The sequence below is a fragment of the Musa acuminata genome, chromosome BXJ1-5 (assembly GCF_036884655.1).
Source record: "Musa acuminata AAA Group cultivar baxijiao chromosome BXJ1-5, Cavendish_Baxijiao_AAA, whole genome shotgun sequence".
Taxonomy (NCBI): Eukaryota; Viridiplantae; Streptophyta; class Magnoliopsida; order Zingiberales; family Musaceae; genus Musa; species Musa acuminata.
In genome coordinates, this window is record NC_088331.1 from 31,259,484 (window position 1) to 31,284,406 (window position 24,923).

At 32.2% G+C, this 24,923-nt stretch overlaps 1 protein-coding gene across 6 annotated transcripts in view; it reads right to left on the reverse strand.

Moving 5' to 3' along the window:
- The window catches only part of LOC103985219 (DNA mismatch repair protein MLH1), a 35,993-nt gene extending 17,955 nt beyond the window's left edge, over window positions 1–18,038 (reverse strand). For 2 of the 6 annotated variants that reach the window (XM_065183612.1, XM_065183614.1), the window contains exons 1-15: window positions 17,732–18,038; window positions 15,560–15,732; window positions 15,402–15,474; window positions 15,173–15,307; window positions 14,863–15,073; window positions 12,372–12,520; window positions 12,143–12,241; window positions 11,650–11,719; window positions 11,399–11,534; window positions 10,432–10,526; window positions 10,230–10,338; window positions 7,704–7,869; window positions 6,011–6,202; window positions 5,344–5,521; window positions 4,942–5,099 (exon numbers count right to left, since the gene is read on the reverse strand). In XM_065183612.1, the coding sequence (XP_065039684.1) occupies window positions 4,942–5,099; window positions 5,344–5,521; window positions 6,011–6,202; window positions 7,704–7,869; window positions 10,230–10,338; window positions 10,432–10,526; window positions 11,399–11,534; window positions 11,650–11,719; window positions 12,143–12,241; window positions 12,372–12,520; window positions 14,863–15,073; window positions 15,173–15,307; window positions 15,402–15,474; window positions 15,560–15,732; window positions 17,732–18,004 (2,217 nt within the window). In that variant the 5' untranslated portion in view covers window positions 18,005–18,038. Of the gene's footprint in view, window positions 1–4,019; window positions 4,335–4,941; window positions 5,100–5,343; window positions 5,522–6,010; window positions 6,203–7,703; window positions 7,870–10,229; window positions 10,339–10,431; window positions 10,527–11,398; window positions 11,535–11,649; window positions 11,720–12,142; window positions 12,242–12,371; window positions 12,521–14,862; window positions 15,074–15,172; window positions 15,308–15,401; window positions 15,475–15,559; window positions 15,743–17,731 lie in introns of those variants that run through there. The other 4 variants (XM_065183611.1, XM_018825681.2, XM_018825683.2 and 1 more) reach the window with 4 other exon arrangements.
- Window positions 18,039–24,923: the final 6,885 nt, after the last annotated feature.

The window sequence follows — 24,923 nt, forward strand, 5'->3', positions numbered from 1 at the left end:
CAGTTGTGTAGTTTGCATGTAATTAGGGTTAGGATTAAGGGATAATCCTATATCCTGGTTAGGGGCCAATTGGGCCCAAATATGACTTGGTTTGGGCCGGATTTGAAGCCCGACCAATGATCGGTAAAGGTCAGGCGGTGGAACCACCGGACTGGGTAGTGGCACCGCCCAGAACCCGAGGATCAAGCGGTGGTACCGCTGGACTAGGCGGTAGCACCGCCCAGCACCCGAGAGGTCGGGCGGTGGCACCGTCGATACACTATCAATGTCAAACACTGATAGGCAGTGGCACCGCCACTGACAGGGGGTGGCACTGCCAGCATTGGGAACCCAAGAGAATTCAAAATTTGGAGCCTAAATTTAAATCCTCTTGGGGCCTATAAATACCCCTCAATTCTCAATAGAGAATACAACTTTGGAGAAGCAATATATTGAGAAATGAAAAGCCTTAGCAAAGTCTTTAGCAAGTCTTGTTTTCAATTGCTTGAGTATTCACCTCCTTCTTTCTCGTTGAAAATTTGTAAGAGTGTGAACCACTGTAAAAGGTTGTAAGAGAGGTATTTGTCCTTCCCCTTCAAAGTGATTTGCTAGTGGAAGTTGGGAGCCTCTTCGAAGAAGGCTTCGCAAGTGGATGTAGGTCATTTTGACTGAACCACTTTAAATTGGTGTGTTCCTTGAATGTGTGAGTTCTTACTTTCCTGAAATTGTTATTTACACTACTACTAGCTTTCGATTTTCATCTACTCAAGTTACTATCGAAACGAAATCAAAGGTGCATGCCCTTAGTCAAAGGATCAACAATCATTAATTCAGTGCTAATATGCTCAATGACCACTTTCTTTTCTTTTATGCGTTCTGTTATGACTAAATACTTAATGCCGATGTGTTTACTTCAACTTCCATTTTTATTATTTTTAATCATAAAAAAAGTAGCTAAATTATCATAGAAATTTCTAAATGGCCTAGAAATAGAATTCATGACTCTAAGCCTAGAAATAAAACTCTTAAGTCATACACTATTTGAAATAGCCTCAAAATAGAAGATAAACTCAGCTTCCATAATAGAAGTAACAATCAAAGTCTGCTTGACACTCCTCCAAGAAATAGCTCCACCAGCTATCTTGAAAATGTACCTTGATATTGATTTACAAGAATCAACATAGCTAGTAAAGTCTGAATTTGAATGGTCAATCACATCCAAATTGTCTGTATGTCTATACATAAGTACGTAATCTTTAGTTCCTTGAAGATAACTCATCACTTTCTTTGCAACTCTCTAGTGTTCCATACTTGGATTACTCTGATATCGCCTTAACATCCTCATAGCAATGCAATATCAAGTCTAGTACAGACCTGAGCATACATAAGGCTTCCCATGACAAAAGCATATGAAATGTTTTTCATTGATTCCCTCTCAAAGTTGTTCTTCAGGCATTGGTTCAAATTGAACCTATCACTTTTCACAATAAGAGCAACACTTGGTGAACATTCTCTCATCCAAAATCTCTTTAAAAGCTTATTAATATAGGTTTCTTATAATATACCTAAAATTCGTCGAGATCTATCTTTATGAATTTTAATACCAATGATATAAGATGCTTCACCTATATCTTTCACGTTAAAATTTTTAGAAAGGAATTGTTTCATCTCATGCAGCAAAATCATTAGTTGCAAGCAAAATATCATCCACATATAAAATAAGAAAACATATTACTCCCATTAACCTTCTAATATATATATTGATCCATGAGATTTTCAATAAATCCGAATGAAGAAATTACTCTATGAAATTTAAAATATCATTGACCAAAGGCTTGTTTTAGATTGTATATAGATTTCTTAATCTTATAAACTAAGTGCTCACCAACACTAGAGGAGAAACCTTCGTGTTGTTTCATATAAACCTCCTTCTCTAGATCTTTATTAAGAAATATCTTTTTCACATCCATTTGTTACAACTCAAGGTCAAATGAGCAACTGATGCCAAAATGATACGAAGAGAATCTTTCTTAGATATAGAAGAAAACAACTATATATAATCGATTCCTTCTTTTTGAGTAAATATGCTTGCAATAAGTCTCGCTTTGTATCTCTCAATGTTGTCGAACAAATCTTTCTTGATCTTAAAGACTCATTTGCAACCAATGACCTTTGCCCCATTAGGCAACTCTATAATATCCCAAACTCCATTGCTCTTCATGGAATTCTATCTTCTCTTCGTGGCATCGTGTCATAAATCTGATTCTTTACAACTCATGGCATGTGAAAATGTTTCAAGTTGTGGATTATATATCCTAACCTTAGATGGATATCTCCAAACCCACATATATCACAAACTCGGTTTTCAATGTTGTTTCTTGAAAATTAAAAGAATATCCAAATGGTACGAGTCTAAAAATAGAAATCATGTTTTGTGAGACACTTAGTACATAAAAATCCTTTTCAATTCTAAAACAAAACCACTACTTAAAGTTAAAATGTAAGTTTCCATCGCCTCCACATGTGAGCCCATCTTATTGCTTGATAAGATGCTTTGCTCACTTCCCATTGGCTTCCTTAGGTTTTACATATCCTACAAAGAGTTTGTAATATGGATTGTTAATCCATAGTCAATCCACTAGGTGTTAATATTAACATTAACCATATTAGATTCATAGCACATAAATGAGGTTGGTTTACTTTTCTTTTCAAGTCATTGTTAGAATTTCGTACATTCCTTCTTCATGTGTCTCTTCTTTTTATAGAAAAAATATTTTACTTCTTTCTTGATATTAACTTGAGGTGATATTTCACTTTTTCCTTACTAATTAGCTTTTTGATTGACTTGATTTTTGTTGGTTTTGTTAGTTTTATTCTTCCTGCGAACGATTACCAATAATGCACTCTCACCTAATTCTTTCACTAGTCTCTCTTTTTCTTAAGTACACAAAATGTAGTGCATTAGGAAGGATTCTAACATATTAACCTCGAGTTTCCTAAATTAAGCTAATATATCCCACATTTGTATTATATGCTCGCACACACCTTTTACATTGGTGAGTCTGAGAGATGAGTATTTCATTATTAGAGTGCTTGTCAATGCCTTTTCCAAAGTGATGAATTGCTCATCAATAACTTACAACAAGTTTCGAATCTTCTCATACCAATCAACAAAACCACATATACTAACAATTATCTTAGTCTTGATAAACATCATGTTGAGCCGATTGGATCACTCTCATCACTCATATAACACGACCTCGTCTTTCCTAATAGGATAATCAAATATCCATTCACCATATATGGAGGAGAATCTACTTCTTCCATTCTTTATAGTTATTACCCCTAAGTTCAAGAATGTTACATAAGATATCAGAGAAATTAATAATTTGAGAAAGACCCTAAATGCTTATATTAAAATATGAGAATTAATAATCTAAATTTTTAATTCAAATAGCTTCAAATAATCTTTATGATAAAACTATCAAATTATGTATCAATTCATAATTCGTGTAAGTAAATTATAAAAATAATGATATTTTATCATGATTAATAATATAAATATAATAAAATATTTATACATAATATGGGTATTTTATCAAAATGAATGTTGTATTTCACTAAAAAGGCTAAAAATCTTATATCCTCATAATTTTCAATACCAAAAAGCAACAAAAGTTCCAAAATAAAAACTCAAATCAAATTATATTCATGATATAAAAAATAAAAAAAAAATTCAAATTTGTTTATGTCATGGCATAGGTTAATTTTTGCTCTCATACCAAATATAAGATAATTTAATACTTAAATATGTTTCTAAAACACCAAAATAGAAACATAAATATACAATTCTCACTTTAGTTGGTAATAAAAATTCTTAAAACAGAGATGGAGCCCAAGGATCAAAAAATCATTTATATATATAAGTTCTACCATCAAGAACATTTTTCTCCGTTACCACTTACCTTCCTAATGTTTAAAGATTAATTTAAGCTCGAAACATTTGAACCACGAAGAAATTTAATGAGAATACAGAAAGCTTTTCTCAACTGATTAAACAGGAACTTTCTTGAAAATATTAATGCATGATGATATTTCACATCAAAAAGCTATACCAGCATGACACAAGGCATGCCCTCTATCCGTGAAAAAACAAAAAAGCATCAAAATTCCTGCATTTTTCATCCAAACATACTAGAGCAGATCTTAACCATCTTTGATAACCATAGTAGAATGGTTCAATTTACAGGGCATCTGATTCCCCGATCTTTGAGCATTTACTAAGTAGCTTACATTTGTACGAGCTATTTCTAACACCTTTCAAAGATTTTGTAGAGCTTCTCTAGAGAAGCAACCTGTCAATGTTTAAACACGAGAACATGAAACTGAGATCTACTTATTATCTAATTACAAAAAATTCCATTAAAAAAAAAACTAACATGTTTTACAAACAGACGAGCAATGTTCTTATCTTGCCAGAACAGTTCAGTATGATATCAAATATATTGCATTTAAAGCCCCATCATGTGATTCTATGGCAGGACTTGCATGTATAGATCACAAATCAGAAGGTACAATTTCTGTTAGTTTTATTAGTAGAGAACAATGTTTATAACACAATGATAATACAAAACTTTCATGCAAGGGAGCCTACATCAAAAGAAACTCTACGGAGCAGTCATCTAGATTGAATCAGGTTAGATTATGGGAGGACAAACACAACAAGAGGGTCATTATTGATGATGCATTTGATTCTATATATCCCATGTATTTACATGGACTGACTAGGGATAAAGGTGTGAACTACTGAGAACCAATAAGATAAGAGCATTTGATTCTATATATCCCATGTATCCACATGGACTGAAAAGCTAACTGATATTGAAGTAACAACAATAAGATAGAGCATCAAATATTGCAATAAAGTTGGTACTCCTAAAGCTAGCATCGAGAGAAGATAACCTGAACAAAAGTTCCATCTGTAGCCATTGATTTTGGTGGTTTGAGAAACAGTCTCATAGATGGGAATAATACGTGCTGAATGTTCCACTCACGCTGGGCCCAGGCAGTTTCTGCCTCAGCCAGTAGCTCCTGGTCAAGATCATCTTGTCCATGATCATCTGTTATGAGATCAGAAGACCATTAAAAAAAATCTTTCTTGTTATGTTTACAATTGCAATTGTGATTGGAACTAAGAAGACCTATTATCTGACCTACCAACGTAATCCTACTCTTAGGAATTCAAGGACAAGAATTACAATTATGAATTGAGGACAAGCCTTACAAAGAACTATATGCAGCGTTAATAATTATCAACTCTTACATAGAAAAGAGATTAGTGTCTTGGCAAAATCTATAGCTTACCAGTGCCAGTCAACTCATTGCCTGCATCATCAATAGACGCAGCTTTGCCGTTAATTTTCTTGTAGAATTCAATCCCATCACCTGCTGGATTAGGCAGGACAGGAGGATGCATGGCATAGAAGTTACCGAGAACTGCAGATATTGCCTGGAAGCATTCTTTCTCATTCTCCCAATCAACCTATAAAGTTAACCAAGAATTAAGATTTAAGCCAAAAGCCAAACAGAGAAAGGTAAAGATTGCACATGGTGACAATAAAGTGATATTATTCCCTGAACATATATAAATTATCTGTCAATCAAGATTTGAATCATTAGATACTACATTAATTAAGGATGACTGCATTTATCTATAAGATCTAAGCATCTGACCAGCATTAGCACTTAATAAAGAACATTTCAAAATCAGCATTTGGTAAGGAAAATTGCAAGTGCAGTGATGTATTATTTGTAAGTGTAACAAATTAAAATGTCATGAAGAAGGTAAAGAGACTCTTATGTTCCTGTGCTTATTTGAAATTAAATTACAATAATCCAATCAAGAATTTTAATTTTAAGAATTTTTTTGCAACAGAATAATTTCTGCTGTAATTAAATAGGTGAAAAAATTATATACAAATATGTTGATCCACAAAAACCAAAAGAATAAGATACAGAACTCAGAACCTACATCATTAGCCAAACTCAACAAGAATTCTGGAATGTGGTCCATATCAGGAGTATGCTGCTCAAGTATCACGGGTAGTCTCGTCAAATTCCCCTCTTGATTTATATTTATGCAGAAATACTCTTCAAGCATCTCACGCTTTTGTTTAAGTAACTCGGTATTCATCTGACACGCAAGGCAGAAAGCAACATAAAGCTGTGTACATCATATACACTTGTATGAGATACATCAAAGTGTGGATAAGATAAGATGATTATGTCATGCTACTCTCGTCAACATTTTATTGCCAAATCCACTCAAGTATTTCTAGGCAAGTTGTATAAGATCCACAAGAATAATGGTTAAACATATTTCCAACTATCTAAGCAATTAGATTGAAGATCAATAAGATTGGCACATGCTTCTCTATGATTCTTTTCCCTTTGGCATATACACCACTCAGGAAAAAACATATACCCCTCAATGTTATTGTGAACACCATGAGCCCAAAGTGGATTATTAGTATAAGATTACAATATGCTATTAACAATTCAAATGTGTAGTATATGCTGCAGTAGAAGTAACAGACATCAATATAACAGTAAATCAAATATTAGTCATTCTAACTCACAAAAGAAAGGACAAAAACAAGAATCTATTCTTAATCATGCACCTAGCCCATGACAAGAAATAGAAAAGCAGAAGAGAAGCTCACTGACAGTCTTCTTCTAGGTAGATGCACAGTCGGGCAAGTACTCGTGCCTCTTCTTCTAAGTTGAACAGCACACTCAAGATAATGCATCAATGAACACAAAAGTAAAAGAGGTTGAGACAGACAAAAATGAAAATGAGCTCGAGAAGAAAATGCATCCAGTTTTGCCTACATGAGGCCCCTTAAGCTTCCATTTCATCCGATGTATGGGACGGTAAAAGATCTAGCGGTGAATAGGATAATAAAAAGGCCAGTACAACAAAAATATATTGGAATCGTAACTTGACTAACCAGGATACAATTTAAGACAAATGACTCAAATATGGAAAACCAATTTAATCATAGACATTTATGAACTACTGCCCTCTACGTTCACCAAAAATTACTTACCTTTACTCACATCTCAAAGGTGTTTGCTAGTATAATTGGTAAAAAAATTTATTAGTGAATATGAGGTCCTGTGACCAAATCTCAGTTGTCTTTTTCTTTTACCTAAATTTTAGAGATATCGACTAGCTCAGCTGATAAAGATGATTATTGATTGTATATTACGAGGTTTGGAACCCGATCTTCCACCGCTTACCCTTACCTATTTTGTTGCTGTTTTGATTGCTTTTCACCCCTTTCTTTTGCTGCTGGCATGCTAGACAGCCTAGACTATGTCAAGTATCAGCATTGGTTAATATGTTGGTCCACTTTATCTTGATAGCTCATTGGCACAAGGTGTGCCACTAGAACTTGGAACCTCGAGAAAGACCAATCTGCAGTACCGCATGAGCTTCTAAGAATTCTTTGAAAGAAAATACTTGTGTTAAAAGACATTTTTTTCCATTTAGCTTCAACAGCATAAAATAGCACAAAAAGTACATGCAGTTGTTAAGAAAAACTGACAAGTGCATTTATTCCACCCATTTTTTTGAGAAGGCAGAGAAAATAAAAACAAAATGTGATAATATTACAATAATTTACATTGAATAAGAAGCACATGTAAGGCAATGATATTACCTCTGCTATCTTCTTTCTCAATTCATCATCATTGTCACCTCCAGATTCTAAGTCTTCATCTTTTAATGCCAAAATTAACAATTCTGGTAAAGGTGCTGGCTCACTAAGTTGGATGGCATTGAAATGGGCAAAGCGGCGTATGACTTGTTGAAACATAAGTTCTTTGCTGATATGCAGGAATGACAAATTAGCAAAACATAAGTAGTTAGTTTTGTCAAGGAAACTACAACAAATATAAGCTACAGTAGCCAAGAAATTTCCACAAGGACAGTAACTATCTAGAAATTTATACACAATTTATAAGGATTACCTGAATACGGTTCGATTGATGACAACATTTCCTTAAGAGTGAAAACCAATTGGAATTAAGCGGAATAAAGAAACTATTTAACAAAGCACCAGATTTTTGTAACTAGTAGATTCTGGTCGACCACAAAAATACTGTTTATAGTGTGTGACTGGAAGTCAAAAAGACAAGGAGAATCGACATATGCCAACTTGATATGAACCTCTAAACTTGATGCCAAGTTTCCAATCACATAAATTTTAGAGAAGGGAAAATGTTATAAATTTGAAAGCGGTAACAACGACGGCAAAGTGGCAGCATCACAGAGGCAGCGGCAGCATCATTACGGCGAAGAGGTAGCATCACAGCAGTGAAGTCGTAGTAGCAAGGGCAAAGACTTCATACACGAGAAGAGGGCTTGTGTTCATGAGCCCTAATTTACTTTTTTTTTTCTTTTTTAACACTAAGTTGGATAGGGCCCACCACTTTTTGATTTTTCTTATTATTTTAATCGGATTGCTCAAAACAGGAGTGGTCTGCGTATCAATCCATGCTCGGACTGGTATGTGCTGCTCGTACCATACCAATTCGATAGTACAGCAATCCATGCACAAAGGTATTTAGGTGTTTTTCTTGTAACAAAAAAAATTATTATTATTTATTATTCGCTCAACATGTCTACTTCATTCCTATCATCCTCCTTCATTATATTTTTAATTACATAGTATTATTCATATATTTTTAATTTTATACATATAATATAATTTTATTTAAAAAAAAAATATTAAAACTGCAGTCCAACCATTGACTCACCAGGTTAACCGATGACCCAATGGCCTAAGACATGGCTGAGTATTCGGTTCTGATAACTATGATCCATAGTACATATTATGCTATAGAGGGAAAAGCATGTATGGGTTCATTTGCTAATTGGACATCTTAATGTTTATTACTGTCACACTTTGAACTTCTCTTATTATATCCCATCACTCTTTTAAAGTTTTGACTTTTCTCTGAGTGCATGTTCCAAATCTGAGAAGCCATCCTTTAAGCTACCTTCCTCAAGATTCTATCAATTCCTGTAGCACTATTTTCAAGATTGATTCAAGCTACATCAATGCCATAATTAAATAGTTTAAATTAGAAGAATTGTCAATAAAATTTTTATTGTTGGGTGAAGATACATGACTTTACAAATTTTAAAAAAAAGTACAAATTTGAATCTTAATTAAATTCATAATAAAAAAGTAAAACTTGTTTGTTGATCCTCAAATATAGGGTTCACAATTTCATGTACCGATACTGATCGGTCAAGGTTTGAACCAGGACCATATTGGAGTCCAACACTCGGTCCACTAGTACGTACTGAATTTAAAATAAGAATAAAAAAAATAAAAAAAATCTTGGTATAGAGCCTGTATCATGGCTCTATACCCGCCCTATACCCTGTATAGGATGGTACCAACCTCGTAGTAAGCAATATTGCCAAATATATGTCCTGTATGAACATACCACCTGGTTTACCTTAATCTGTGTACTAATAACTAGTTGAATCGCTAAATCTCACTCATACCAAAACATACCAGCTGGTATTGTGAACCTTGCTCTCGATAAACTTGACTTCCAAAATTTTCATTTTTATTTTAAGTCCAAAAGATTCTTATTATCTTCATACTATTTATGCTTTGGAGTTTAAATGTTGGAGGTTGATATAAGAATTTAAACATTATATATAGGATAGCGTCATTATATTCTAAGAGCAGGACCAACTTGGCGTTGGTCATTTAAAAGATGCAAAAAATGACCAAACTTTCGAAGCAGCCAACATAACTATGTAAAAATGAGGTACCACACACAAGAAAATCATAAACTCAGATCTCGGATTAGTAAATTAACTATGCCACTGAAATTGAATTCAGTCCATGCTTTTCAGACTGCAACGGATGGCACAATGTATCTGGTTATAAATACCAAACCCCAAGTTGAGGACACACCAGGTGGTACGATGCAGTTTAATCCTCGATTGCCACAAGAAATGGTAGATAAGCATATGCCTTTAGTACTAACCTTATGTACATATAATACTCAAGAAAGATTTTCTTTCTTTTTCTTTTCAAAGAGGCAACTATGTAAATTTCTTCCTTCCATTAAAGAAAAATCAATAGAACCATAATTGGAAAGAATCTACTAAAAGAAACAAGTAGAACAAACAGAAGATGGACAAAGCATTACACCCTTACCTAACATTCACCACATTCACAAGGTACAGATGAGTATTATGTTGAAGTAGTGCAAAAACTTCATCAGCAAGTCCAATATATGTGCAATTTTTGACAATTTCCAAGAGACCTACATTGATAAAGGAAACAAATCAACCCAAATGTGATAGCTGACCATCTAGTTTTATTTAAGTGAGCACATAAAACTTGTATTCCAACAGACCTGGATGAATGTTTTGATCGATTTCATTAAGAAGCTCATGGATGCTGGTGAGATCTGCAGATTCCCTTGGGTTCCTCCTTTGCCTTACAGCAATTCTTATGTATGAGGATAGAACAGTCTATTAATAACAATATCAGAAAAGTTACAGCAAAATTTGTGCATGTAAAGAAACATATAAAAAGCTGCAATTAGCATGCACACAAAGTGACCATATATCATTTTTAAGTTTCTATCTTCTAGAATATATGATTAGAAAAATCAGATAATAACCTCCACAACAAAAACAAGCGTACTATGATAAAATTATATGTTGCATACATCCCAAACTATAAACCATTTATAAACTAAAGAAGATGCCTTCTTATGGGAAAGTGAAAACAAATGCCTTATGTTTGAGCGTAATGTATCCTTTGTATATACAGTATGCAGCCAAAAAAAAATTAAGAATATATGTTTTGCATGAAACTTTTAATAAATTCAAGAACGCAACCTCCACACTGCAAACTGAACAATTTTATCAAATAAAGTTAATTTAGCAATTATTTAATTTCAAGCATTTGTGTCACCTTGAGTGCCCATCTCCAGATTTTTTGTCACATATACCACAATATGGTCATAATAGGTTAACGAGATTAGCAAAACACTGAAACATCCCATTCAAAGGAAGATGGCAAAAACAGATATATGCAAGCTCCAAGAAGAACACCAAAAATTGAGAAGACTAGCAGTTTGGTGGCTTACAGGTCAGTTAGAAATCTCAAACTGAAACAGTGGTTTCATAAAAATATATTATACCAATTAAAGATTTGCCCTCAGCATGTTACATGTGATTTCCGGTTACAGTATCTCCCTATCCTCTGTAAATTACTATGTAGTACTGTGTTCAATGTGACATTAATATCAATTAATTGAAAACTAAGGGATCCACAAAACAGTTCTGGTTATTTCATTGAATAGCAGATCATACCTAACAGAAGCCAGCTCTGATTTCTTTTCATGCTGGGAAGCAGGACAATCTTGCCAGTAGGCATGCAACCTACCAAAAGGATCACGAGAATCTGTTCTAACCATTTGATTTACTGGCACTTTCTGGGATTTTGTCCCTAAGTATAAAATTCACCATGATGTCATAAACACAGGAACATCATGGCCGAGTACATCTGAGATATATTTTTAATTATGTTTCTGCAGCAAAGACAACTGAAGAGTATTTAGTACCAGAAACGGAAGGACTGATCTCAGTGTCCTTTCTTGCAGTAAAGTTACTTGCTGGTGCACAGCTTACAGTCTGTCATATACAGAAGCAAACAATGATTAAGTATGAGGGGAAGCTTTTAAGTACAAGTTAGTTGCATTCTAAGAGATCCTGTGGCATAATTACTAATGAGAAAAATCTCAAAAGCCTTGAAAACCTAAAATAACAAGTGGCTAATGTGATCTTAGATTTATGGCCTTTTATTTGGGGAAAAAAGTCACCCGTAGAATGGTTTTCCATAGACAAGTCATACTTTACCTTCTCAAAAGAAAACTTCAAAATTGAAGTCCTGGCTACTTTTCACCAACCTTAGGCTAATCAGAACAATCTAAGGCTGATATATCCAGATATGCTAATTTCAAACATTGCAAGCTGAACTGTGCTCACAAGCAATTTAAATGACAGAGAAAGTCATGCCAACTTCCTTGAAAAGGGAATGCAAAAGTTTCAAACTACCTGAGTTTGGAATGTCCTTGTGGTGTTACAAGTCATCAATTTGGACTCCACGGCATTCTGTATAGTTTCAATAAGACTCTCTTGATTCAAAAGGCTCACCTGCATATAACAAAAATGCACCATGTTCACAGATCCTGTTACCAACTTTCAGAAACTTAAAAAACCATCCAATAACCTTCTAAAATTTTGAAGAATCTATTTTATAAAACACTTATCTGTGGCAACGTACCTCTCTTTTGGTGGGATGGATATTCACATCTACATGCTCAGATGGAAGTTTAATTGACATATAAATGAAAGGTCTAGATGCCTTTGGCAGAGTTGATGAGTATACAACTTCTACAGCTCTCTTCAAGGAAGTGCATTCAACCAGCCTGTCTAAAAGAAACAAATTCAGATAATGTGAAAAAGTAGCAAAACTGAATCTGCAACTTCCTGAAATACAGTAGGAGGTCCCCAGATTTCTGTGGACATGATAGGTGTGCCCACCCATACATTCACCATTCATCCATGATAATTACAAGCATGATAAGCATGGTTCCCCATGGATAACTGTGATAGGATTAATAACACCTAAAAACGAATGAGAAAGATGAGAACACCAAAAGTTCTTCTGGCTTTTCTTTCCTGTGAGAGTGAACTTGTCCTGAAAGACACTTAGATTAACCACTAAAATACTAATAACATGTAGAGTACTTTGACAGGAAAAAGATCATATGAATTGCCAACATTACACTACTGTTATTTGTCCCATATAATCACATATTTCACATGTAAAAGGTCCAAACATTAAGAGATGATACAGAACAGGGACATCACTAACCCTGAAATTTCAAATGACAATCATTTACTTCTATTTGCTATGTCTCGGATGTGATTTCCTTTGCTGTGAATTACTCAAGAAAAAGATTAAAGGAAACCGATAATGATACTTGCAGTATAGACCTTCCAGTTTAACAAGCGTAAGTGAAAATAAAATTAGTTGAAGCATCAATAATGGGGTCTGATATATCAAAAAAAAATTAAAAAAATTACAATAAAGCATTCTTACATCAAAATAATAGTATTAAATATTTGATATTTTATGTGAATAATTTAAATATATTAATAGTGTTAAAATTAATAGTACTATATCATTAGTCGTAATATCAACACAAATAATAAGTAATTAACTAGAATCCCTAGCAACAATTTAAAATAGATGAAGTACGATCACGATTTAACTTCATTAATCATTTAAGCTTAATACAACGATCATATAAACAACTTATTTAGTCATATATCTATCTCTTTAACTAAACGTCAATATTCATCTGAAACTAATTATCCCTATAAAGTGTTCATGAAGTATATCTCCCGATCATCCAAAAGTATCTGATGTTTTTAATAATTATTTAATAAATTGGAGACTTGCTCAAAGTATCTGATAAGTTCCCTGAAAAAAAAAAGGAGACTCAACAGGAAAAAAAAAGTTTCTACAACTTGATATGTCAAACAAACAGAAAATGGATCTATGATGCACATATCTGTCAATAGCATTCATGTCAACACATACAAATATCATGAAGAGAACCTAGAAGGCCTACATGATTTTTATTAAAAGAACAAATTTGCATGCTTCGATCCCAATCCTTTGGCTCTGAAGTTTGAACAATTGCCATGTTAGACACTCATGCCTGTCACTAATGGACACCTCTCTGTGTCAGAAATTATCACTAGCATGTCCTCAGTGACAACAAACATGATCCAAATAACTTATCATAAGAAGTTTCCAGTGAATGAAAGATTCAATATTCAACCAGAATAAAAAAGATCAATTTGAAAACAAATTAACCACTCTCCTAAGTATTAGAAATTAACCATCAAGATCCAATAATTAATATGATAGGAGCACAGAACCATAAAAATGCAGGCTAAAAAGATGACTGATTTTAATTGGCACATCTCAGGGATCAAGTACTAATAACACAGATGTATATTGGGACAAGTATGATATGATAAAAAAAAATCCTTTGAGTCATGACAATTGGAATTAGGAGAAAAAAAGTTGCATACTCAAAATTTACATATCTATTGTATACTTGATAGAATCAACATGAATCATGGTATAAATATTTTCCTCAGGTTCATGAGAACTTTTTAACAAAGTTCTAAGAGTTCCAGAAAAGATATCATATGATTCCATTCTCCTAGAGTAAGTATATCAGTCATAATATTTGGTAATAAATTTAAAGTAATGATCCAGTTTTTCCTAAGTTATGTTTTTCTTTGCTCCAATAACCAGCAGGAACTTAAGTTCACAGCACAAAATAAGAAGTGTTTAGTGTAAGGTCCTCCCCTCATCCAAAGATAGGTGCACAAAAACTATTCACCATAGCACAGCTCAGAAAAACGATGCAAAAATTTTTCTCCAACTTTGCTGTTGTCATAGCAGGTGTAAGCTTTACAGAAGAGAAGTGAAAAAACAAAATATATCAGAGAAGAAGCTGAAAACATGAGCTTTGGGCAATTAAGAAAAGGGAGCAGAAGCAAAACATAAAATACTTCCCGATTACTTTTCATTTTATTTTGGTGCATCATAATATGAAGCAGACAGTTTTTCAACTTATTGGTCACTATCAATCAGCAGTTCTTCAAACTTGACAATCATGTCAATTGGATTCCCTAAAATTGAAGACATCAAATATAGTGCAATATGTATATACACTATTAACACTTACCATTTATGAAAAGAACCATAGTAGTTTTCTTTGCTGTGTAATTTGCATTTGAAATAAAACCATTCATCTCAAATATTGATCGAGAAGGATTGTCATCCGAAACAGTTATCTCCATCAGATCACGAGCAACAGAAATGCCATATATGGTTTTGATGGCATCAAGCTTTGACAAAGTAGTAACAGTGTGAACATCTGCTCTATTAACACCATGCTGTACAAATAGAAAAGAAATATGATGTACTTCAGATGCAACAATGATCTGAATTCCTTGAAATTCAAATATTTTGGAAGAATTATGAGTTCAGCTAACCTTTCTGCAGGAAAAGCTCACACTGCTGTTATGGATTGCAAACCGACTAATTAGGTCAACAATCTTTGCATAATCATCGTTGGCATTCTGCAAAGTTTTTCTACGAGCAATCATATTATAGAAGAGGTTCTCAACCTGAAAGATACGAAGTTTGAGAATTTAAAATATGCAAAGAAGTGATTGTAAACGTAGAAAGAGTTAGATTATTAAAATATATTACATCCATTACCATTATCTGAGTTCCTCTTACTGCAGCACAGGGTTTGGGTTCGTGCTCCATTACTCCATCTCTATAGGAAACCCTGCATTGTAAAAGAAGCACCAAAAAGGACACTATGGAATTGTACGGTTACAAAGAAGGAACCAAACTAGTTCAAGATAAAGCACCTATAACCATGCAGCTGGCCCTCAGTTATAGTTGTCACTGTCACATGACCAACATAAGTCATGCTGGCCAAAGCTTCTCCTCTAAAACCCATGGATTTAATTGACTGGAGGTCCTCATAGGCAGATAATTTCGACGTGGTGTGTCTTTCACATAGTATTGGAAGATCTTCAGACTGCCAGCAACTGAACAATTAATATCAACTGTAGGTAGAAAAGCTTCTGCAATATTAACAATTATGATAAATTGACACACCTGTTATACAAGTCTGTATATTGACTTCTCTTAGAAAAGGTTAGTCTATGTTTAAGACAAATTTACTGATTTTTGTGATGCTCTTATGTAAAATAAATTGATAGATGTTGTTTCATAACATCTTGGTATAATATTATGGTTATAAGCATCTGTAACAAGTAGCACGAGAAAAGAAATTCCTGCAGCCTCTTATGCCTAATAGGTGCCTTCCATTAGAAAAGACATTATATGATACTATTTATGGACTTCCCAAATAGTTCTCAAGATTGGTGTCCAAATCAGAATTAGAATCAGCTATGGAAGCTACAATCAAGATCAGTAAGATCAAATCAATCAAAAATTAATCTGAAAGAATTACAACAATAAAAAATCAAAATAATCAAATAAAAATGGGAAAATAAAATTATTTTATGCTAAAAGCTCCAATATCAGTCTTTCCAAAACACAAAAAAACATAAATATAAAATTAAGAAATTTTCCAAAAAAATTTATTATATTTATTTGAAAATAAATAATAAAAATTTTGTGCAAAAATATTGTTACAGTAAATAACCACACTATATATATCATACAAAAGCTCCACAACTTGTAGATTTTTCCCTGGTCCCTAATCACCATGAAGATGATGTGTAAGATAATGTAAAAGCAAATAGATTTTTCCCTTTTTTTTATTTTTTCCCTTCATGTTCCTCCCCTTTTCTTTTTCTTTTCTAGGACTGTGAAATCACTTAAATTAGCCAAAATCAGTCAGTTCCAGTTAAATTTATTTGATACTAGCTGGTTCCGCAGATGTCTAACTATATGGCCAACGAAAAAAATGAAAATGCATTGGCAGTAGACAATATCAATACGAATTGATTGTATTTTCTCAATAAAAGCCAATACTACGAAGTGAAAACTATGCCCCAAAGTTACATCCACCAGGAGTAAGAAAATCGTTTTTCTAATTTTTTTCCTTTTGTTTATAAATGAGAAGATATATCCTGTCTTATGTAAAATGCATTAATTTTCTCCAAAATTGCCCAATACTAAAATATGCTCCATGATGACATCCATCAGTAGTCAATATTGTTTCTTCTGAAAATTTTTATTTTGTTAACTAAAAGTGGAAGGTATATCCTACCTTATATTAAATGCACTTATTTGGTTCCATAATAGACTGTCTTGTTGCTGAATCACTATAGGTGAATCAACACCAAGCAGGAAGTCCAAATTTTGCAAATCAAAATTCAGCCACCAGTGCACTTTGGCATGCAAATGCTTGTGAAATACTAACAACAAATTGATAACCAACTGAAGGAATTATATATGTACAAGAATGAAAGTGTCTCAACTACACCATCAAATAGAAAAGTTAACAATCATAAAGACTACCAACAGAAGGAATCATCAGCGTATATGCATGCTAATTACAAATCATAAATATAATTGAGCAACCACCACTAAACAATCTGCTAAAGCTTATAATATATTGGATCATTTCCTAATAGCTTAAGCTTTTAGGATTTCTGGCCATTCGATCAGAGTGTTTGTAGTGGCACCAGAACACATCGTAGGTTAAAAACCAGTACATGTCCCTCTTTACTTTGCACGTGTTTATCAAATACTTGTGCCAAATTGCACGTGAGAGAGACGAATGTTCAAATATTATTAGGTCTTGGACTACTAGTAACCCATACTTATCACAATCGATCCATCTATTTCCGCTTACATACACAAGAAACAAGAGATTGGAAACACCCAAAGAAGATAGAATAAAGAACTATATTAGCAGAGAGCCTATCAAATCTATCTGTCTAAAGGACGATACATGTTCCATCCGTGCGTTAATCTCCACAGAGATTGCCGTAAAAGCCCGACGAGGGTTTGCCAGTGGGGTTCACAGAAAAAGGATTCGGAAGTCGGGAATGGTGGCTTACTCGGATGCCGTGGCCATTATCAGAGACCTGGATGAGCTTGAGGCCGCCGTCCTTGACGACAACGGAGATGGAGGTGGAGCCTGCGTCGAGGCTGTTCTCCACGAGCTCCTTCACCGCCGAGACCGGCCGCTGGATGACCTCCCCAGCCGCAATCCGGTTAACCACTGACTCGTCAAGCCGCCGGATCCGAGGCGGCTCGGCCACGCAGGCGGCCCCCGCCGCGACGGGCTCGCCCATCGCCACCGTCGCGACGTCCGGTTCTCGGACCTCCATCGGCCTAGCACAGTTCCCGGGTTTCAAGTGATTCGGTTGCGGGGTTTCGGGGTTTAGGATGTCAAAATTAGGGTTTCGGGTTCAGGATTTCGAATTTTGGGTCCGGTTTCGGGTCTTGGTAATCGGGTTGGCGTGTAATGAAGGTTTCGGATTTCGAATTTATATGTACAAAAATTACTACTAATTGTGTATAAAGTATCTATATACAAAGAAATATAAAATGTATGTTTACAGGATTTCGGCTGTCATTTAAAAATACAAAAATTCCTGCTCACAATATTTTTTATTTTTTATTTTTTATTTTTTTATTTTGGTCTGAATAACACATGAGAATTTACATGAAATTATTATTATTATTTTTTCAGCTGCACGATGTTCTAAGAGGTAATACCGATTGATTGATCGATTGATTATATTCAATAGTATTTACCTCTAGCGAAAATTATTTTATGATTATATATCTTATAAGCACTTACCGTGCAGCATTTTTAATTCATTATAGGCACGTGGAAAAGTTAGAAAGTGTCTTGTCGAAGTAAATTTTAATCATCGATTTATTTTTTGATGGATACAATAATAATATTCGAAAATCTTAATCTTTATTATTTCAATTAATAAGTATTAGGTAGGTCAATAATATATTTTAGTAATGAATTTATATTATTTTTAATCTATTTGTTGTGAACATATTTTTAATCTATTTTTGCTTCTCTAGTTTAGATATCGAAATAAATTTTTGTTTTTGTTTTTCACATGCATTTATCAAACTAGTATATAGCAGTAGCAATAGCCCAAAATAGTCGATCTCCTATTATATCTATCATAAGAATTTTAAAAAGATCATCATTCAATAACTGTAATTTTATTTTTAGGAAGATCGCTCGCGTGATTAAAAAAAATTCAAGTAAAATCACTAATAACTATTAAGTTTTCACAATCAACAATGAATTCATATTTATCATTTTGGTGATGACAAATACAACTAAAAATAATTTATTAGCACAAAAATAATTAAAAATAATCAGATAAATATTCATATCAATTCTAAAAATAAGTCACATATATCTTATATTTTTTTCTTAAAAATATTTTGAAAATAATTTTCAGATGTCATTACCATGTCTCATAATCATGAATTCTTTAAAAAAAATTTAAAAAAAATAAATTAAATTATTATATGATCGTTTAAAGTCACCATGAGCTCTCATACTTTTTTTAAAATCTTTTTTAAACATTTACAATAATTACTTTTGGAGTATATTTGTAATTTGTTTTTAATTTGATGCCAATGAAAGAATTATTACATTTCTTATGATCTCTATTTAATAGTCATAAATTGCATTGATGCTCTATAGAAGACTTTGTAATTGTTAAGATTTCAATTTTACTGCAAGCTACTATCATCCATCTGTGATCAGAAATTATATGCCAAACTTTTATTAACTTATTCGAATCATTGTTTTTTAAGATTTTTTTTTAATTTCTTTTTTTTTAATCTTAAATTACTTGTAGAAAGTTCAAATTCAGTTAGTTAGATTTTATTATATATCATCGATATTAGGCTACTTGTTAAAAGTTAATATCATTTTAAAAACCATACATAAGTTCTAAACTTGACAAACGAAAAATTAGGTTGAGGCATATGGCATCATCCTCAGCATAAAAATCAAATCATGATCTTAGCTAGCTAATGATTGTGTTCGACTAATATTCCTTCAATATTATTAATCGTGCATATTCTCACTTAAAATAACTAGCAACGTCAAATGGAGTATAAATATTAAGATTAGTGTCACATTTAACCTTTTATTATTTTATGTTTTCTTCAGCTCACTCGTTTTGAAAGACATCATAATTTTCATCATAATAAAAATGAATTAATCAAGCATGGACTTTGATTGTCAATTTGTAAGCTATCTGATCCTTCATGTTTATCAAATCACCTAAGATTTGATTATCAATATTATAAAAAAAAAATTAAAAGAAAATCATCTGACAATGAAATCAATAGGACACAGATATAAGCTTAAATTTAATAAGATACTTCTTGAGTTCCCTTTACATTAAACAATAAATGATAGCATACTTATTTTTATCAATTAATGATATATTTATTTTATTAACAAATGATTACCAAAGGATGACTCAAAATCTTTCTTTAGTTTTATTAATTGGTTATAAAAGATGAGGGCTTCACACACGAGTAAAAAGATGAAATCAAAACCATATCCAATAACTGATAAAATAGTAAAAAGAGTGTCCAATTCTAAAAATAATATTTTTAATGCTATAACGATCATGAAAACCCTAACTTATTTTATTTCCAGAACAATAACTTTTGATAAGTATATAAAAATCATAATATGTTTGTAAAACTATTTTAATACTAAAAATTAAATTTAAATAATAATATATTCAATTTACTATATGTATTTCTCTTTATGTATTTTATAGAACTATTATAAACGATGAATTATGGATAAGAAGAGAGATAAAGAAGATTTATAATATCTAAATGATTTATTCATATAACTAGGGGAATGTGAGAGAAGATATAGTCTCTCAATAATATCATATATTCACACTAATTCAATACGAGATCATTTTATTTATAGGCAAAAGTCCCTCTCAAGGTCATCTCTTAATTAGAATCCAATTATATTTATAATATATCATGATAAAATTATATAATATAATATTCTCTCATTTGACTAACAAGATATAAAAGAAATATAAAATTAAAATAAATAAACTAAAAATTTATTTAAAATAATTTTATTTATTTAAATTCTAAAATTTTTAAAAAAATATTTTACACATATGCATAGATTTTATAAAACAAGTTAACAAGTCCAATAAACATAATACTATCTTAAGTTTAATTATGAATACGAAACATAATAGTTGTATGTACCATAATATTATTACCTCTTTCTAATACAATCGAAAATGATCATTATAATTTATCTCATCAAGATAATTCTATTATCACGTTCAATCATAATAATATTAATTATAATTAATAACTTTAAGTATATAAACAGGAATATTAATTATAATATTTGTTTAAATATATATAATTATATCTTTTATCGATTGCTTACAAACTCAATCATAATAATGCATATAATTATGTTCTTTCAAACACTTTAAACGGTAAGTTATAACTAAATAGATCAACAATCAATATAGTGAAACTTAAATACTTTATACCATAATGCATATAACTACTAAAATACTTGTCAGAAGAAAACTATTATAGTATATTATAAAGTATCTTTAACGATTAATAATTAAGTCTAACTATACTAAGTCTTAAGATAAAAGTTTATAATCATAAAGCTTGATTAATGACATCGAAACATACTATAAAATCGTCTTTTCTTATTGATAATGTAATAATACATTGCTTAATATTTTTATTTATAAATTATCCCTTCTATTAATAATTATAAAATGTAAAGTGGACTTTATATTATCGAGGTAATTTATAAAAGCAGTATCTAAAATTATCATCATTTCAAGTTGATCTAATTTTATATATGTGAGTATATAATCCTTCAACCCTTCTAGATATTTTATTTTTTTATAATATTTTAGTATTTCAATTTTAGATAGTTTTAATATATACTCAATATTTCAACTACAAAATTGATATATGATTTGATATAGGCTTGAGCATGCAATAGACCTCTAATTGCACATACATAACGAATATTTTTTTATCTAATTTTTTTAAATTATTTAAAATATACTTGTTTTGATTAAAATTTTTATTTATGTTATTTTCTTAACAAATCTTTATACTAAATATCTCTAAGACTCGATCAATATACTTTTATAGGATAATCTTAATAATTCTTGAGATCTATCATTGAATATCTTAATGTCAATAACATAAAATGCCTCATTTATATCAACTATCTTAAAATTCTTAGTGTAAAATTTTTTAGTTTAGTATAATAAACTAGGATCATTGTTGACAAACAAAATATTATCCATATATCAATTAATATAATAAAATAACTCCAACTAACTTTTAAATATAAATATTTATCAATAATATTTTTTAATATGAAAAAATAATGATATTATGAAACTTTATCTATTATTGTCTAGAGGCTTGTTTAAAGTCATAAATTGATTTTTTTTATTTATATACCAAATTTATTTTTTTTATTTTTTCTTTAAATTATTTAGGTTAATTCATCTAAATCCATAATTAGAAAACTTATTTTCACATCTTTATAATGTAACTCAAAATCATAATAAGCCATTAATATCATGATGATTTTTAATAAATTTATTTTAAAAAATATCTATGATCGATGCATTTTTATGAATAAAACTTTTGACTATAGGTCTAGTCATAATATCCTTTGATATTATCTTTTGAGTCATATTTATATAACAGATACTTTTACGGTTATTGAGCTTTGATGAGTTCTCAAACATCATTATGGTCATTAATTTTAACGCTTCTTTTATTACATTATATCACTTTTCAAAATCACTATTTTTCATAACTTACAAAAATAATATGGGATCCTTTTGATTCCTATATTATAATCTAATTCTTATAAATATATCACATAATCAACAAAAATAATAGGTTTCCTTTCTCTTTGAGATATTATTAAGATTATCGATTATAATTATTCTACAAGTTCATTAGCAACCATAATATTATCTAATGTTATCGATTATAATTATTCTACAAGTTCATTAGCAACCATTAATGTTATCGATTATAATTATTCTTTAACATTGGGAGTTCACTAATGTTATATTATTATTCTTTAATTATTCTATATTAAACCACTTAATGATGTGAGGAACAACATTCTATCGAATATAAAATGATAAAGAAGTATTAACTTATATCTCCTCAACGTTAAAATTAAATTTTAAGATTTTCACTCTCATTGATTCTTTATTGTTTAGGAATATTGTATTATTAGATTCTGCTGAATCTCGTATTTTGATGATGAAACCACTTGATATATGTTTATGATTTAATCTATGTTTTGAGTGATGCAGGATGCTTCGATCAAGATGAGACAATTAAAGCAGGAAAAATCATGTTGTGCCGGAGGAACATGTTAGAAGATTAGATATCGAGCCGGTGAATCGGTCGACGTATCGACAGAAGGCTTCGGGCCGTGGACTCGGGCATCGGGCCAATAAGAGAGGGTATTGTACCAAAGATATCGGAGTTGCGGAGTCAACTGACCGATTGGGCAATAGGCCGCAGGAGAGGACGATGCGGCGAATAATCAGACGAAGCATCGAGGGACCAATGACATATCAGACAACTTGGTTAATTGCTTAGGATTCATTATCTTGATCGAAGTTTTATTTTACATGTGCAGGATTAACTACGATGGAAGAAAGACATGTAGCAAGAGTTACACCGGAGTCAAGACCATGATCACGTTAGGGGTTCAAGAGTTCGACGGAAGTCCGGACAGTCGTTGGAGGTTCTACGGGAACAAATCCGAGAAGTCCAGGAGCTTGCCAAAGAAGCCCGTCAGAACTCGCCAAGTGGATCGTCGCAAGTCCATGAGTTTGTCGGAAGTCCGCTGGAGCATCGCCAAAGGTTCGTCGGATGTTCGCCGGAAGCTCGCCGAAAGAAGCGATTGACGCACCGGAGCAAGTTGCGGTAAATGTCTTAAGAAATATTGTAGTTAGCATGTAGATTAAGTTAGGAATGGGAGGTGATCCCATTAACTTAATCTAGGGGCAATTGGACCTTTGATAGACCCAAATTAGGCCGAATGGATCAACCCATTCAGACCAGAATTTCTGCTAGGCGGTGGCATCGCCCAAAGGCTCAATCTCCAAGCTGCTAAGCAATTGTACCACCCTAGTCAGGAGGTAGTTCCGTCAGGACCCCGAAAATCTAGGAAATGACATTTTTGAGCTCCAAATTCAAACCAGTTTGAGGCCTATATATACCCCACCCTTTCCTGCATGAAAGGGCACCAAAAATCCAATCTTACTCTGTGTTTTTTAGAGCTCAAAAGTGTTGTAAAGGCTAGAAGTTCTCCTCCCTCTTTTCTTCCAAGTCTTGAGCTTTCAAGAGAGGAGAGAAATTCTGTAAGGGTTGTCTCCGAAGCCCGTCAAAAGGAGTGAAACTGTAAAATGGTGGTTGGCATTCGCCTATTGAAGGAAGACCTATAGTGGACGTCGGTGACCTCGTTAGAGGAGGAAGCCGAATGTGGATGTAGGTCACATTTGATCGAACCACTCTAAAATCTGGTTTGTATTTCCTTTGTGCTATTTATCTTAACTGCAAACTGTCTTCCTTACCTTACTTCAAATACGTTTCTGTAAGCTTTCAAAGTTATTATCTACATGAAACGACTTTTACGTTGGAATCGGATTTCAACGTACGAACGCAGTTTCAATCGACGAAAGTTTTCCGTTGCACTAATTCACCCCCCCTCTCTTAGTGCTCTTGATCCTAACAGATTCAACCATCCTTATATCATAATTAGGGTACTAAAATCTATGCCCCTTTAAATTTTTTTAGATAAATAATAAAATACTTAAAATAGTCCTTGAATCCGAATTTTGTTCATGTGAATTAAAGATCTTTATTTCTTTATAAATATATAAATATCTCAAGTTGGGTTTTCTATTAATCCATAACTCAAAGGAAGTGATAGAATTGACTTAATAGGAACCATATTTAAGATACATATAAATATCCTTAAAGCTTCATTTCATATTAATTCAGATATAAAAGAATAATTTATTATACTTTTAACCATATTCATAAAGTACATTTTTGTTTTTCCACAATCTTGTTATATTGTGACATATTTGGTAAAACATATTAAATATAAATATCCTGCTTTTCTAGGAATATACTAAACAAATTAGAATTATGATCAAATTTATCATAAATATTATA